Source organism: Megalobrama amblycephala, linkage group LG20 (genome assembly GCF_018812025.1).
Source record: "Megalobrama amblycephala isolate DHTTF-2021 linkage group LG20, ASM1881202v1, whole genome shotgun sequence".
In the NCBI taxonomy this organism is placed as follows: domain Eukaryota; kingdom Metazoa; phylum Chordata; class Actinopteri; order Cypriniformes; family Xenocyprididae; genus Megalobrama; species Megalobrama amblycephala.
The window spans coordinates 27796391-27814475 of NC_063063.1; the positions used below are offsets into that span (position 1 = coordinate 27796391).

Genomic DNA, 18085 nt, shown 5'->3' on the forward strand with positions numbered 1-18085 from the left:
ATTTCCATTCTGCTTAAATAACACGGTCATTAGACACAAAAATTAAGATACTTTAAAACTGTAGTTTTAAAAAAAAAAAACAGAAGTTACTCAATCTACAATAGCTTTTCTTTTTACATAGTTTGACACACATCAAGCAAACAACTAACAGAAAGTAACTACAGGGAAGCAATTTAAGTTTGTTATTCATGGATAATTGGCATGACACTGCATGAAGTCGGCATGAAACCTATTTCCTATTGTGACAAACGGCTTCTCGAACAAAAAAAAAAACAAACAAACAAAAAAAAAATGTAGGGCGGGACTTGATGTTGTCCAAGGGGAATAAATTGGATCATTACATCGTTGTGGTTTTCCCTGCCCCTCTTGCCAAGGGAATTTATTCCGATTAAAGATTATGAGAACACATGAATTCTAAAAAAAATAATGATGTGCACTGATAAAATGTTTATAATAACAATGGACACTATTTTTTTCATTTTTTTTTTTTTTCATTAATCTACATGTCTGAAACATTTAGAATGGTTTTGTGAAATGAATCTACTGATTCAGTGAAATGATTCAGCTTAAAATCTTAGAATCTATTCATGATCTATTCACACAATGCTACTTTTCTCATCTTATGAAAGCACCAAGAGCAATGAGGCGAGATGCTGAGATTATAAGAGAATAATTGCTTAAACTTCTCACAAAAAGCTATCATATAAGTCCACGGACAACCCCAAGACTTCTTCAATTCCATTATATTGAAAAGACTTCTTTTATCGTGGTTATCTGGTCACTCATAACTCAATATGTTATCTTCAGACTTTATTGCACTCCCATCATCATCCTGTTAGGAAGTGGCCTTATGTTCATCATCATAATAATGATCATAATTACTGGATAATGACTAATTTCTTGTGTTACTTCTTAGTTTAGAGTCTATCTGGTTTCCTGTCCAGACGCCCACCAACGGAATGACACCAAATAAAAGAACAGCCTTCTCAGATGCTGGCTGCATATTAAAACAAGGCAGTGTTAGAACACTATAGAGAAGCACATCTTTATAAAGGCCTAAAGATAGGGGTGGAAAGCCGATGGAAACAGGATGAGTCTTTCAGAGACAGATGGGAAACAGAATGAATAAACAGAGAGTGAGAGAAACAACTAACAATAGATTGAAAGCGGATGGGTGTACTTGCAAAAAAGTGAGAAATAATGAGGTGTGGGGGAAAAAAAAACAGGGAAAAAAAGTGTCAAATTATATTTGGGATTTTTGTTAAAGATTCCCACTTATAAGGAACAGCTCACCCAAACTTGATAAAAACAAATAAATAAAAATGACGTTACATAAAAAATATTATGGAAATATATATTTATTGAATAGATAAATAGAAATAATAAATAATTATTCTTATTTTTATTTCTGGGTGAATTATTCCTTGGTGTTTGAGTGTATATGTGTGCAAGGGCTGAACTGATTATCATGCAATTAATTCTAAGATTTCATGTTTGCATGCCTTCCGCATGTTTTTGACCATGCCATTTGTAAGCTCACTCATGAATACTACCTTTCTAATTACCAGCTCCACTACAAAGCACAATTGACTAGAGAACATAATCAACCTGAATATCCGTGCGAGGGTCCCTCTTTGTGCTCTGGGGCCCTCCGTCTTACATTGTTATTCAGAGAGACTGCATTCATAAAGCAAAACGTGAACTGACAATAATTTAGTCCATTTAGCCTCCCTTTAACTGCGTACCAAATAAATTTGCATTGGTAAATACAGAAATAGAGATAGAAGCATATTATATTTATTTTGCAGCACTCTGGTAATTCCATTGAACACCTTAAAAAGTCAAAGGTGGGAAAAGTCAGTCAGCATGATACAATGTGTTTACTTTTCACCACAAAACAGCCATTAAGATACAGACAGAGTATCTAGGTACCTCCATAAAGACCCGTTTGCTCTTTTCCAGCACTTGTAAAGATGAAAAAGTGGTATTATTGCTAAATTTGAAGCACTTTGGGTCTTTGTAGACAAGGGGGCTTCACTTACTCGCAGTCTCTCTACAGACACAATAAGATCAGCACACGCCGACATCGACCACCCGTGGCAAGAGCTGATAATTCTTAGACCGGTAAACAGTGGCGTGTCCCAGTGGAGAGAGATTAAAGAGCGATAAACTGTGTGAGAAGAGTGAGACTTGCCCTGAGTACCACTTGGATAAATGAAGTAAACTCCATACTGCAGTCAGCTAAAGGAAAAGAGAGGAACTTGCAATATTATCTAGGGGTGCAACGATCGTGATTTTTCATGAACGATTCCGATGCTGGTTGCCAATTTTTTCCCACACACACACACAGTGCTGGACTGGTTATCGGGCATCCCGGGCATTTTCCCGGTGGGCCGACGCACCTGTGGGGCTGATACAAGGTTATTTATTTATTCATTTTTGCCATGGACTGGCCCATCATGCAGGGACAGTGGCGCACTGGTTTGTCTTCTGAACTGACAGGCCCCTCCAGCGCTGTTTTTTGTTTTTAATTGGAGCGCATGGGAAACTGCAAAAGGCAAGTATCCGCTCACCGCTGACGAACATGCACTGCATTTCTGCCACCCTATGAAGTGATAAACAATGCAAAATTTTATTGTACAAATGTGTCAGACGGACATCTCACTTCTCTTTGATTTTCAGTGACTTGCGCCATGAGCGCCACCTTTTTAAGAAGACATGTCAAATTAGAATAAGTTCAGCTTTGAAAAACACATCTTAAGACACATACATTGTGTATTTTTCCTCCAACTGCACTATGTCAAGTTGTTGAATTTTGCCTGCTCTCATGAATTAAATTGTTAACCCTAAACTTCACAACCCTAATTAAAATAAGTATGAAATTTAAGAAAAACTTAAACAGGTATCCTTCCAAAACCAATCCCCTACTGGTTTCAGGGTCCAGATTTGGACCCGAGGGCAACACTCGAATAAGAGTGGTCTCCATGGTAACCTCCAGCCTGCAGCCATCTGTGTTGAGTATTGCATTAAGGCCGTTGGTTCAGGAGTTTAGGGAGGTGGTAATTCATTCGACAGCAAAAGGGACTACACTACTGTGTGTGGTTAGACCCGTAATCCCTCCAAAGGAATACTAGTGCTCTTCAACAGCAAGGGACAGTGATGAGGGAAATAACCGTGCCGACCGTGCTTGAGCTGCATATTGGAAATGGAGTGCCTGGAAGAAGTACAAAAACTTCACCAGTCACTTTACATAAGTTCACCCAAGGCGCCACAGACAAAAAGTGACATTAGCAGATAAAAGGTGCCACTTCATGGACAAACAAACAAACAAAAATCTTAAACCAGCCTAAACTAATTTCATGGTCTTAGCTTGTCTGTTGGCTGGTTTAGGTTTTGGGCACTTTTTTATATCTTGGTCAGACTAAAACCAGCAAACCAACATAGGTCTGTTAATGCCGGTTTTAAACAGGGTAACCAATTGACCAAAAACATAGTGTCCACTTTGATTTCATGTTGACTTAAAAAATTACAAGTATGACAATGAATAATAAAAACAAACCAATATTCTTCACATCATACCACTATCTTACAGATGCCCAAAACATAACAGAACAAACAAAGCAAGAGCAACAAATACCTTTTGTGTTATGGGGGTACTGATTATTGAGAGAAATGCCTTTACAGCTCATTGATTTAACTTCTCATCAGCTTCATCATCAACTTCTCATGCATAAGGGATTTTACTTCCATCTGCATCTAAACAGTCATCAATCATCTCTCTTAAGCTTGCAGTCGACATTTAATTATAACTGAAATGCTGGTCAACATCAACAGGGAAGTTTATTGATCATAACTAAAGAATTCTTCAGTAATTTTCCCATTGAAAGCTATTGAAGCTTAAGAGCAATATAAACATTTAAAGCAGTTTGAATTTTCTAATTAGCAAGGATATGTCAATTCATCATTTTAGCTTGTATGAAAATGGAATGTATAGTAAACATCTTCTGAAAGCTATTGTGTGCCTTTTGTAGTAATGGAGAAGATTATTAGACCGCACACATTAACACAAACCCATTAGGATTCTCGCATATTAATGAATTTCAATGACTTTTCCAGTTGTTTGTGATTGCTAGACAAGGACTTTTTAAATATAATTTTATAGACTACAACCAAAAAGAGCAACTAGCTAATGAAATATTTTAGACTTGTTATTATAACTAAAAAAAAATGGGTAACACTTTAGTATAGGGAACACATATTCACTATTAACTATGACTTTTCCCTCAATAAACTACTAATGTACTGCTTATTAATAATTAGTAAGTTTGTTGTTATGTTTAGGCATTGGTTAGGATGAAGAATGAAGAATATGGTCATGCAGAATAAGGCATTAATATGTGCTTAATAAGTTTTAATAAACACCCAATATTCTAGTAATATGCATGCTAATAAGTGACTAGATAAAGACCCTAAAACAGGGGTCTCAAACTCAAATTGGCGGGGGGCCGTTTCTGTGATTGACACCTCATAGGAGGGCCATATTAACATTCAAGCGCAAGAAAGCGCAACATTTCAGAAACTTTACTTTCCTTTGCATTATTTCTCATTTAGGCTACTTCAAATTTCATTAGGCCTACTAAAATATTTGTATACCTATACTATAAATATTTTATTTACCATACTAAATGTAAACAGCAGTGTCTCTCTCATTGTTACAGAGAGTAATATAATTATATAATACTATTACTAATATAATACTACTAATATAATACTATTAATTGCAATAGTCTGGTGCAACTTCTTACATCCAACAAGGTGCATGGAATAAAAAAAAAAATAGTAATTTAGGAACAAAACTAGCAACACTTGTGGCATGGAGGGGTCAGAAATAAACAAAAAACTGGAGCTATATATATATATATATATATATATATATATATATATATATATATATATATATATATATATATATATATATATGTGTGTGTGTGTATCTCAACTTTATTTTGCCAAAAAATAAAAATCTCTCATTGTTACATACGTTATTAGTTTTTAACATTTAGTGGAAGTATTTTCCCTTACTTTATGTTAGCTTAAATAACATTAAAATCTTGCACTGAACAACACTGTACTGAACAAATGCAATTCCTGAATACATTTGTACACTCTTCTGTTTCTTGCCAGACACCTGTCAGCGTTTGTGCTCACACAGCTGAGACACATTTTGTCCAAGATGCTGTTTGAGCATCGGTAACGTTTAATGGTTGCATCGGACACGTTTCAGTGGTTTAAATCGAAGCTCGTGACTTAAAGTCGAGTGCTTTTACTGTAATTTAGGCAAGCGCGCTCATAATAGAAGCGACGCGGTTGAGAGCGTGGCTCATGGTTGCATAGCAACGACAGAAGCCACTGGAGCAAAATCGCATTGGAAAGAAGGAGAATGCGGCGCAGCAGCTTATGTGACGCGATATGTGAATGCCCCTCAGAACGGCGACCTTTTCTTTGCATATCAGACAGGTAGCAACTAGAGAATAATAATAATAATTTGGCGGGCCGGAGTATGTTTTATTTTTGAGATCAGTTGCGGGCCGGGTAGAGGGGGAGGGCGGGCCGTAAATGGCCCGCGGGCCGGCAGTTTGGGACCACTGCCCTAAAATAAAGTGTTACCAAAAAATTTATTTAAAAAAGGCCTGTAAATCATGAATATCCTGACATTTCCAAGTTTTCTTGACTGTGAAAGATGCAACCCATGCACGTACATTTAAAATATACCCAGAATAAATAAAATGTTTTTGCATACCTTCATTGTCTTTAATTGTAAAGTTAGGGTTGGCAGGAACTCCTCCAGGAAAAGAGAAGGAAAATCCTTTTCCGTTGGCAAAATCATCTTTATCCACAGCAGTGATTGTCTGAATGACCTGCCATCAACAGAACAAAATCGAGAAAGACATCGGTGAGAAACAATTTCATGCTCATCCGGGCTGCTTAGTGAACTTTCTTAGCTTTGTTTGGGTCTCTCTGGTGAAGGAGGTCTTGCTAGTTAAGTGAAAGTGAAGTGATGTGTAGTCAAGTATGGTGTAACATACTCGGAATTTGTCCTCTGCATTTCACTCATCCAAGTGCACACGCACAGCAGTGTGAGTACACACAGTGAACACACACCCGGAGCAGTGGGCAGCCATTTTTGCTGTGGTGCCCGGGGAGCGATTGGGGGTTAGGTGCCTTGCTCAAAGGCACCTCAGTTGTGGGTAATGAGAGTGGAAGAGAGTGCTGTTCAATTTCTGCAGGTACTGAGACTCGAACCCGCAACCTTCGGGTTACAAGTCCCATGCCAAAACTGCCCCTAACATACCTAAATGGCATGAATAGATTCCACCAGTATACTCTATGCGGGAGACAGAAGTCTAATTCAGCAGGGTTCAGAAGCTCAGAACAGAGTTTTGCTTCATTCTTTCTGTTTTGCTCATCTCATCGTTTCTGAAATCTCTGCTGGCATCTCAGCAGCTCCAGGAAGCTGAATGCTTTGTGCGTCAAAACTAGCTGGTTTGTTGGTCAGAGTTGTCCTGGCAACCCAATAGGTATTTGATTCCTTGAGTGTGGTCCATTATGAGTTGCACATCCCTGCTGAAGTGGTTCAGACTGAAGGAGACCTTAATTGGATCACTTCTAGCTTGTGTGAAACCAGAAACGATAAAAGGTAGACAACTTCACAATGAAAATTTTTAAATTTAATGCCTGTTAATTACTTTAAATGTTTTAAGAATTATTTTGTTGTATTTATATCAATCTCTGTATTATGTTATTATTTTTTTATTGTTATTTAAAGGGCACCTATTTTGCAAAATCCACTTTTACAAGGTGTTTAAATGTGTGTTGGCAGTGTGTGAACACAACCACCCCACAATCATAAAAATCCACCCACTCCTTTTTTTAAATCCCCATTAATCCAAAGCAGTCTCATTAGACAAGCCGTTTTGATTCTCTGAGCAATGTGACGACACATTGCTCAGGCCCCGCCCACGACCGCTGACTGACATCTGAGCCGCTGAATGCGCCACAGATCTAATATACACATATGATTTCTGTAACGTTGCCTGCTATTTACGTTCACAGACATAACTGACTGTTTATGTGAACTGTATGTTTTTGACAGAAACTTGTGTGTATTAGACAGTTTAAACAAAACAAAAAATGTGAAAGAGAAGTTACTCATGAGACTGAACATCTGACAGCCTGTGTGCGTGTGCGGTCAGAAAATGATCCATTAGAAGTTTAAACTGATATAGCTTTAAAACACACGGAAATAATAAACTTTAATGATGAAAGAAGAACTATGCTATCCGTGTGAGTGATCGCGATATAGATGATAATCAAAACCAAGCAGATGTCTTGTTAATATTTGGCAGAGAATCCAATTTAGGCAGGAACTGTGATCACAGAGAGGGGGCGGGGCACAGCAGCTCATTTGCATTTAAAGGCACATGTACAAAAACAGCCTGTTCTTGACTGTAGTCAGAAATGGGTATTTACAACATGGATTTTTTAAATGATCCATGAGGTATTTTAAGCTAAAACTTCACAGAGACATTCTGGGGACACATGAAACTTAAATTACATCTTGTAAAAATGGGAAAAATAGGTGCAATTTAAAAAAAAAAAGGTAAAAAGGTCTCCCAAACCAGGTAGTCCCACACTAAATCCACACCACTGGTTGTCATTGTCAGTTGTTTCACTATTATATAAATTTATGCTTAAAGCTGAATTACTCCAGTCTTCAGTCACATGATCCTTCAGAAATCATTCTAATATGCTGATTTAGTGTTGTATCATGCCTAAAAACTGTTGTGCTGCTTTATATGTAAGTGGAAACTGTGAAACACTACCGAGTTACACTAATAACCATTATTAATAATTAGACATAAACAATAACTGATAATAATTAAGTGTGAATCAGTATATTAGACTGCTTGCTGGAGGATCATCTTACATTGAAGAATACAAACACTTCAGCTTTAAAACCTGAGCAAACTGGTGCAGTTTCTCAAGTCCTAAATCCTCCTCTTTATTAAATCAAACTTACAAAGTACAGTTATAAAATAAAAGTATAAAGGATGTTAAAAATACTTCCTCCAATCAAGGCATATATGCAGACAACTGTAAGTAAACCATATGTAGGATGATTTCACCACAAAGACTAAAATGGCACTATCAAAACATGTATCTATTCTACTCAGCAACACTGTCTCAACCAATGATGTGAGTTTGGGTGTGGGGCAATCTATTTTTCCAACCAATGGCAGATGGGGGAGGAGTTTGCGGTAGAGACTTTATTTTGGCAATTCAGTTTGGTGATACTAGTGGTGCAGAAAGTACACATTACACTTTTAAAACCCATGAAAAGTGCACAGCAGCACTTTAATGCGGTACTCCCGTAATGTAGTTTGGATATTGGATGTACTGTTTTATGTTGGGAACACAGGGGATATTAAAATGGGCTTGACCTCATCTGTCCTTCATTTTCTCTCACTCTCATCCCTCTCTTTCTTTGGGCCGCTGGTGAAAAACAGCATTTCAAAATTAAATGGAAAAGTGTGGGTAGGAAAATAGGAGTGTGCTTTAGTGAGTCAGAGCTGTCACGCTTTGTTGATCAGATTTTTATTCTCATTGAGAGATGATTAGCATTCCTATAACCCCCTTCCATTTTTCTATTTCAGCCCCTCTAAATATTCACGCTCTCTCTCTTTTCCACACCATTCATGGCAGGGAACTGCGGTCTGTAAGGAAATTTCCTGGCCAGGCTGATATGTAAATCCATATTGATCAAACCCATAATATAATCTTTCAGTTTACCAACTTAACATTTGCCACTTCAGTAACTTCTAGCATTTTTAATCACTGCACAAACAAAAATACATATTTATGCAGTACATGCATATGAATTACACTCATTAGTAAAACAAACAAACAAACAAAAAATAAAAACCAAAACAAATTAAAACAGCAGTTAGTTTTATTACTTTAATTGCTAAGTTCATTTTGAACTTGGACTCAGTTTCCTTTGACAGGCCGCCACTGACAAGGGATGAAGGTCTCAGAGAGAAAGTGAGACAGAGAAACAGTTCGGCTGTTGTGGGACTTGCCTGTCCTGCTCTGGTGCTTTCACAGATGATGATTTCATCTTCTGTGTTGATCTTTGGAGGATTGTCGTTCACATCCAGAACCTGCACTGTAACGGGCACGTGGCTCTGAAGACTGGGATTGTCTGAAAACAGACGGAAACATTGCAGCATGTGCAAAAAACATCAGATGGCTCATGTGAAAGAACATCCGAGCTACAAGAAAAGTTTTTAGGAACATCAAGCAACTTTTTGGGTATTGATGACAATGGTAATGAAGATCCATCTAAGCATTAATTCATAATTCACCAATCATTTCATCAATCCAACCCTTTATTCATACATTCAATCAATCCGTGGTGTACTTAAAATGCTTAACAAAAATCACTTGAGAAAATAAAATCTTTCATGTGATAATTCCAATTCAGAAGAAATAAATCTGATAAAAAATTTATAATGTTTTTGTGTTTTGAGTCGTCTTCTTTTCCTTTCAGCTGTTCCCTTCAGGGGTCTCCACAGCGAATCATCCGCCTCCATCTAGCCCTATCCCCTGCATCCTCTTCTCTCAGACCGACTACCTTCATGTCCTCCTTCACTACATCCATAAACCTCCTCTTTGGTCTTCCCCTCGACCTCCTGCCTGGCAGCTCTAACCTCAGCATCCTTTTACCGATATATATTCACTCTCCCTCCTCTGAACATGTCCAAACCATCTCAACCTGGCCTCTCTGACTTTGTCTCCAAAACATCTCACATGTGCAGTCCCTCTGATGTACGCATTCCTGTTCCTGAAGAGAACCTCAACATCTTCAGCTCTGCTACTTCTAAGCTCTTCATCCTGTCTTTTCCTCAATGCAACTGTCTCCAAACCATACAACATTACTGGTCTCACTGCAGTCCTGTACACCTTTCCTTTCATTCTTGCTGGTACTCTTTTATCACACAACAGACCTGACACTTTTCTCCACCCATTCCAACCTGCCTGCACATGCTTCTTCACCTCTTTTCCACACTCCCCATTGCTCTTGGACTGTTGAGTACTAAGTACTTAAAATCCTGCACCTTCTTTACCTTTACCTCACTGTTCCACTTGGTTCCCTCTCATTCACACACATGCATTCTGTCTTGCTGCGACTAACCTTCATTCCTCTTCTCTCCAGAGCAAACCTCCACCTCTCTAGACTTTCCTCCACCTGCTCCCTGCTCTCACTACAGATCACAGTGTCATCCGCAAACATCATAGTCCATGGTGATTCCTGTCTGACCTCATCTGTCAGCCTGTCCATCACCACTGCAAACAAGAAGGGGCTCAGAGCCAATCCTTGATGCAGTCCCACCTTCACCGTAAAGTCCTCTGTCTCACCTACGGCACACCTTACCACTGTCCTACTGCTCTCATACATATCCTGCACCACTCTAACATACTTCTCTGCCACTTCAGACCTCCTCATACAATACCACAGCTCCTCTCTTGGCACCCTGTCATACGCTTTCTCTAAATCTACAAAGACACAACGCAGCTCTTTCTGATTTCTCTGTACTTCTCCATCAACATTCTCAAAGCAAATAAGGCATCTGTAGTGCTCTTTCTTGGCGTGAAACCATACTGCTGCTCACAAATGCTCACTTCTCCTCTTAGCCTTGCTTCCACTACTCTTTCCCACAACTTCATTGTATGGCTCATCAGCTTAATACCTCTGTAGCTTCCACAACTCTGCAAATCTCCCTTGTTCTTAAAAATCGGCACCAAAACACTTCTCCTCCATTCCCCAGGCATCCTCTCACTCTCAAAGACCTCGTTGAACAACCTAGTTAAAAACTCTACTGCCATCTCTCCTAGACACTTCCATACATCTGTCCCTCACCCTCCTGTCACCTGTCAACACATTTCCATCTCTATCTTTAATCACTCTAACCTGCTGCACATTCTTTCCATCTCTATCCCTCTGCCTCGCCAACCGATACAAATCCCTTTCACCTTCCTTACTATCTAACCTTGAATACTTGTCCTCATAAACTTTCTGTTTGGCCTTTGCCACCTCTATCTTAACCTCACGCTGCATCACCCTATATTTCTGTCTACTTTCCTCTGTCCTCTCACTGTCCCACTTCTTCCTAGCAAACCTCTTCATCTGGATACTCTCCTGGACTTCCTCATTCCACCAAGTCTCCTTGTCTTCTTTCCTCCTTCCAGATGACACACCTAGCACCTTCCTACCTGTCTCCCTGATCACTTTGGCTGTAGTAGTCCAGTCATCTGGAAGCACCTCCTGACCACCTAAAGCTTGTCTCAACTCCTCCCTGAAAACCACACAGCACTCTTCCTTTTCCAACTTCCACCACTGTGTCTTCTGCTCTGCCTTTTCTCTCTTCATCTTCCTCACCACCAGAGTGATCTTACACACCACCATCCTATGCTGTCTAGCTACACTCTCACCTACCACTACTTTACAATCGCTAATCTCCATCAGATTACAGCGTCTACATAAAATATAGTCCACCTGTGTGCTCCTGCCACCACTTATATGTCACCCTGTGTTCCTGCCTCTTCTGAAAGTACATGTTCACCACAGCTATCTCCATACTTTTAGCAAAGCCTACCAACCTCTGTCCTTCTGGGTTCCTTTCCTGAAGAACAAACCTGCCTATCACTTCCTCATCCCCATTATTCCCTTCACCAACATGTCCATTAAAGTCTGCCCCTATCACCACTCTCTCACCTCTGGGAACAGTCTGCATCACTTCCTCCAACTCGCTCCAGAATCTGTCTTTCTCCTCTTGCTTACAACCTACTTGTGGAGCATAGGCACTAATAACATTCAACATCACACCTTCAATTTCCAGTTTCAGACTCATCAACCTGTCTGACACTCTCTTTACCTCCAGAACATTCTTCACAAACTCCTCCTTCAGGATCACTCCTACTCCATTTTTCTTTCTGTCCACACCATGATAAAACAGTTTAAACCTGCTCCAATGCTTCTAGCCTTGCTCCCTTTCCACCTGGTCTCCTGGACACACAGAATGTCGACTTTCCTCCTCTGCATCATATCTACCAGATCTCTGCCTTTACCTGTCATCGTGCCAACATTCAAAGTCCCTACTTTCAGTCCTAAACTCCTGCCTTTCCTCTTCTCTCTCTGCCTACGGACACGCCTTCTTCCTCTAACACACCTTCCTCCTCTCCTTCTTCGACCAACAGTAGCCCAATTTCCACCAGTGCCCTGTAGGTCAACGGCACCAATGGCAGTCGTTGTTAAAGGTGCTAAAGAGGATGTTTTGTTTTATACATTTTTGCAATATTACTTGAAACTGTCTTTGGTAACTGATAAAAGACTATTTATTAGGTGCACTGAAAGGAATAATATTAATATACATCATCTGTGCACGAGGTAGGGCCTTATTGGCCATCTGGCTTGTCATTCCACACGCCACAGGCGCCGCATGCAATGTTTTTGTCAGGAGACAGGAGTAACAACTGCGGATTATGAGTTACCTGCGGTGAGTCCGACATAATGAATCCACTAACACGACACAGCGAATGCCAGTGGTAAACACTCGTGTTCCAATACTCGTGCACGAGTTTTGGGAGGCGTTCCCTCGAATTGAGCTGTGAAGGAGGGGGGTTGTTCTTACGCATGCGCTCATTTCAAAAACTCAGTAACAGTCTTTGGTTTCTCAGTCGACAGAAAGATCCTCTTTAGCACCTTTAACCCGGGCCCTGACTGATCCGGTATGGAAGTCATTTGTGATTCGCATAATGAATTTGGCAAAAGTTTTCCGTCGGATGCCCTTCCTGACATAACCCTCTCTATTTATCAGGGCTTGAGACCAGCACAAAAGATACACTTGCGTGTGACCTCCTGTGGCTAGTTTTTGTGTTTTGAGTGACTTCTCATAAAGATAGTTCTTATGCAGGTTCAAAAACAAACTAAATGCTTTTTTCACATTGCTTTAATTGAATTTGATGGGAAAGCTGCAGAAAAGTAAATCAAAATAACTTTTTAAAAATGTTAAAATATTTTAAAGGGATCTAAGAGTACTATACTCATCTTAGTAGCTGAAACCATGATGAAACTAGCAAGATATTTAATTAACAAACACAAGGATCAGGGGATGTGTAGAACTTTAGAAATGACTGTGGTTTCAATTATGTAAAAATCGTCAGGTTCCATGTGGACATTAATGATCTAGAATGTAGTATTGCTGATTATATATAAAGGCAATGACCAATTAATTTCTGATTAACATATACAGTTTATGCAAATTCCTAGCATTCTGTCTCAAAAGAACACATATCTGAACTGTAATTTCTAAGAGAAAGGTAAATTTGCATGTACTCCTTGATCCCTGGGTGGGATCTGGCTAATTTTGTTTACAAATTGCCTAAATCATCTAATAGCAATTCTCAGAGTGAGTTGGACCCATGCTGGTTTAATTAATATGAATCAAAACACTATAAATGCAAAAATGCCTGAAATTAACAAGACATTATAATGCCCCTAAATTAAAAACAGGCCCACAACATGTAAAATATTCAGCACAATTATACGTTGAGTAATTAACAAGATAAATTACATTCAGTTAGGGTCTTTTGAATTTACTTTGCATCTTTTAGACTCGCTTATCATAGTTTTTAATTAACTAATAATGATATATATGTTTTTGCAGTTCTTACCAAAGCATGCGACAGACAGACAGACAGACAGACAGATAGACAGATAGATAGACAGACAGACAGATAGACAGATAGATAGATAGATAGATAGATAGATAGATAGATAGATAGATAGATAGATAGATAGATAGATAGATAGATAGATAGATAGATAGATAGATAGATAGATAGATAGATAGATAGATAGATAGACAGATAGATAGATATCTTTTCCTCTGTTGGAATATTTGTTCTCTGGTCCCCGTCTTACTCTTTTTGGTTACTGCTTTTCAGTATTCATTTCAACCCATTTTTTTTATCCCCTACCCTCACCCCCTCTTTTTCTCATTCATTACATATAAATAACTCATCTATTTGTTATTTTGTACTGTACATCATTTGCATGCATTCTCTCCTTACTGCAGCATGTGTGAAGTATTTCAGAGAGAATATGAGGGAGTAACAGCCTATTACAGTTTCTCAGGCTGGTGTTGTGCTCGGCGTGTGTAGTGTTTATTATTAGATGACTTCATGCATGCGTTTCACAATGCTTTCTAGAAGAGGTGCATGAGCACTGTTAGCCTTGTATCAACAGCTAAACTGTGCAGGATATCTACTCATTATAAACAGGGAAAATGATCAAATGGTGGCAGTAGTTTTTTTTTTTTTTTTTTTTTTTTCTTCTTCCCCTGATGAATAACACCACATTGTTTCCTCTAGGAATTTTTCACACTGTTAAAACTGTAAGAACAAAAAGACTTGCCATGAATATATCAGTATACTTTCCAGGAAGGTATTCAAATGTTGGCATATAGAGCTGAGCATTAGGGAAATAAATACAAAATAAAAAGAGAGACCTTCAATGAGCTCAAAGTGTGATAAAAGTATCCACTTCTGTAGAAGCCAAATCACTTTGTGGTCTCAATAAAACTTTTGGTCACACTTTAGATTAGGGTCCAAGTTCTCATTGTTTACTAACTATTATCTATGACTCTTGTCTCAAACTCCTAATTACTGCTTATTAATAGTTAGTAAGGTAGTTGTTAAGTTTAGGTATTGGGTAGGTTTAAGGGATGTAGAATATGGTCATGCAGAATAAGGCATTAGTATGTGCTTAATAAGCACTAATAGCCAGCCAATATATTGCATGCTAATAAGCAACTAGTTAATAGTGAGAACTGGACCCTAAACTAAAGAGTTATCAAACTTTTTTCAAAAATTGTGTTTAAAAAAAAAAAAAAAAAAAAATTAAATTAAAATAAAATAAAGATTATCCAATGATTTACTCACCCTCAAGCCAATCTAGGTGTATATGACTATACACGAACACAATACTTTTATGATGGATGGATGCGCTTTTTCTTTTGGCTTCAAAATACAATGCCTCATTCACTACCATTATAAAGCTTGGAAGAGCCAGGATATATTTTAATATAACTCTGATTGTGTTCGTCTGAAAGAAGAAAGTCATATACAGCTAGGATGGCTTGAGGGTGAGTAAATCATGGGATAATTTTCATTTTTGGGTGAACTAACCCTTTGAGCACTGTGAATGATGTAATCCAGTCAATTTATTTCCACTTTCAAACTATTTGCATATGTCTGATCTTTTTAATGCACTTATATTGCTTTTAATTACTTTTAAAAAACGGTTTTAGATTGTATCTGTGTTTTTGGTCATATAACACATAAATATGTTATATGACTAGACTATACACAGTCTTATACCTTTATCTTTTTTTTCCAATTTTCAATTTCAATTTCATTTTTTTTTTTTTCAAATCAAAGTTTGCAATGTTATGATTCATCTTAGAGCTGGTTGGTTTAGTTCTTTTAGAAACTTTGTGAAATGCAGAACCAAACCAACTGAAAAATTGTTATGTGAACATAGGCTGTTTAAAATCTGGCAAAAAAGAGCCACATCTATCAGTTTTATAATTCAGAATATTCATGCACCACCACTAATAAAATAGCATGATTCTGCCAATGGCACCGCTACTGTTAAGTGCAATAAATGTGTGTATAATTGCTTAGACATCTTATAAGCGTACAGGCCAAATGAGTTCCTCTCCCTCGTCATACTCGCTAACAAGCACTCTAACATGAATTCCCACCCACAGCGCAACCAGAAATGAACATTTCTCAGAATGAAGCCTTTAACTACAAGCCATCGCCTTGGCAACAAACAACACACCATTAGTTAATAAAATTTAAAAAAAAAAAAAACTACTTCTACTCCCTTCAATGTATCTTTGATTGCATACAACAACTTTAAACACAAAACATCAAAACAACATTAGAAATGTAATTTTGTGTTCTATCATTTTGCTTATTTACCTTTTGGCATGTTTGTTTTGTGTTTATTTTATTGCACTTTCATATCTCAGATGATTTGATTGTGATTCTCAGAAATGTTTCATTTAATTATCAAGTTTGTTTCTGATATACTTTTTTTACGAAACTCTTTGAGATAAATAAAAAGACATTTGCTCACAAACAGCAAGAGTATAGAGTTAGGCTACATAGTATAGCTCATATAATGTAGTCATAAAATATATACCTTGAGTGCACATTAAGTCACTTTGGATAAAATTGTCTCCCAAATGTATATAAGAATTGAATGAGAAATGTTGATGAACAAATCTGAGCACAGAACACAGGCCCTGTTTCCACCTGGTATTAAGATGCGTTTCTGTTCGATCGGATCACAAATAGATGAGAGAGACACATTCCCGTTTACACCTGGTCTCTTTTGTCCACTTTCAACCTACTTCTGTCCTGATTTCTTTGAGGGGAGGCTCTATGGGCAGGTAAATGTATGGGTCTTTTCATATCTTTCAATCTAATGAAAACAAAATAAACGATTTATATATGAACAAGCACCGGACACAACGGAAAAACATACAGAGAGCAGCAGCTATTGTTTCTGCACTAAAAGCCGCAAGACCGGCCAAACGCTGTGAGTCTGTTTTAGAAATCAGGAAAGGTGAGAGAACATTGTGCTTGGTACATTTTTCATCTTCAAACAAAACTCGGGTCTTCAGCCAATGAAAGTTTAAATCCCGTCTGCCTAGCGCACTTCCCATGTTTACACATTAGGTCAGTAGATGGAGATAAGGTGGTCTTTTGCGCTATTCGAACACATTCGACCACATGAGAGTTTACACTACGAAAGCAATCCGGTCAAATGCGTTTTCGACTACCTCTGGTAGTGGACTGAAAGTGGACAAGCTCAAAATGTTTTAGACCCCATTTGCAGCTGTATTTAGCGTCGTCTTCATTTGATCCGATGGACCAAAAGGCTTCTTAATACCAGGTATAAACAGGGCCATAAGCTCGTTTCTGAGGCTCTAGTGGAGATAAATGTACATCTCTGAGCAGCAGACTTATGCAAAAGTCTCCATTTTATCTCATCACTGTCTAGAGAAAATAACCGATATATTAAAGTGATCTCGTGTAATTTTTCATTCACATGCTGGAATATCATTATCATATAGAAGACTGAATGTGTGCCACTCACGCTGGGTGTAAGGGTAATTACTGTGATAAAATCTACAGCAGAAGAGTCACGGGACTCCATTTATATTACTTCCTGTGATTTTTATCATCTCAGAGATTATACACTGCAAATACGGTCCCTCTTCAGATTGTAAATATTATAATCTTTGCTTGGTTTTGTTCTCTTGCATGAGTGGCTTTTTTAAAGGGATAGTTCACCCAAAAATTACATTTCTGTCATCATTTAATCACCCTCATTTTGTTCCAAACATGTATTAATTTCTTCTGTGGAACACAAAAGGCGAATCTTTGAAGATTGTGATGATCGCTCTTTTTCCATCCAATTACAAAGCATCAAAAAGAGCATAAAAGCATCATAAAAGAATCAGAAAATGTGTGAGCTACACGGCAAGTCTTCCGAAAGCATTAGATTAGCTTTGTGTAAGGAACACACTAAAATTTATGCTGAAAACCTTGACATTTACCATCTTTATGCATTTTTGTAAGAAAAATATCCATATTTATAACTTTATAAACCATAATCACTGGCTTCAGTAAAGGCCGTATGCAAGTCGAGTTCCAGCAGAAGAGTGACCTCTGACCTGACCTATGATGTAGGACGTAGGAGTAGCGTAAGCTTAGGTGAGAGTAGACACCTCAGAAGGCCTTTATTAACCCCCTGGAGCCGTATGGATTACTTTTGTGATGGATGGATGCGTATCGTTTTTTTTTTTTTTTTTTTTGGCTTAAAAAAATGGCACAAGTACCATTCACTTTGATTATAAAGCTTGGAAGAGAAAGATTTGAATATATA

At 38.1% G+C, this 18085-nt stretch overlaps 1 protein-coding gene across 7 annotated transcripts in view; it reads right to left on the bottom strand.

Moving 5' to 3' along the window:
- Positions 1–18085, bottom strand: part of LOC125255269 (cadherin-18) — a 265912-nt gene that overhangs the window by 18448 nt on the left and 229379 nt on the right. For all 7 annotated transcript variants that reach the window (XM_048170339.1, XM_048170341.1, XM_048170335.1 and 4 more), the window contains 2 exons: positions 9141–9262; positions 5801–5918 (listed from right to left, as the gene is read on the bottom strand). In XM_048170339.1, coding sequence (XP_048026296.1) covers positions 5801–5918; positions 9141–9262 — 240 coding nt within the window. The remainder of the gene's footprint in view (positions 1–5800; positions 5919–9140; positions 9263–18085) is intronic.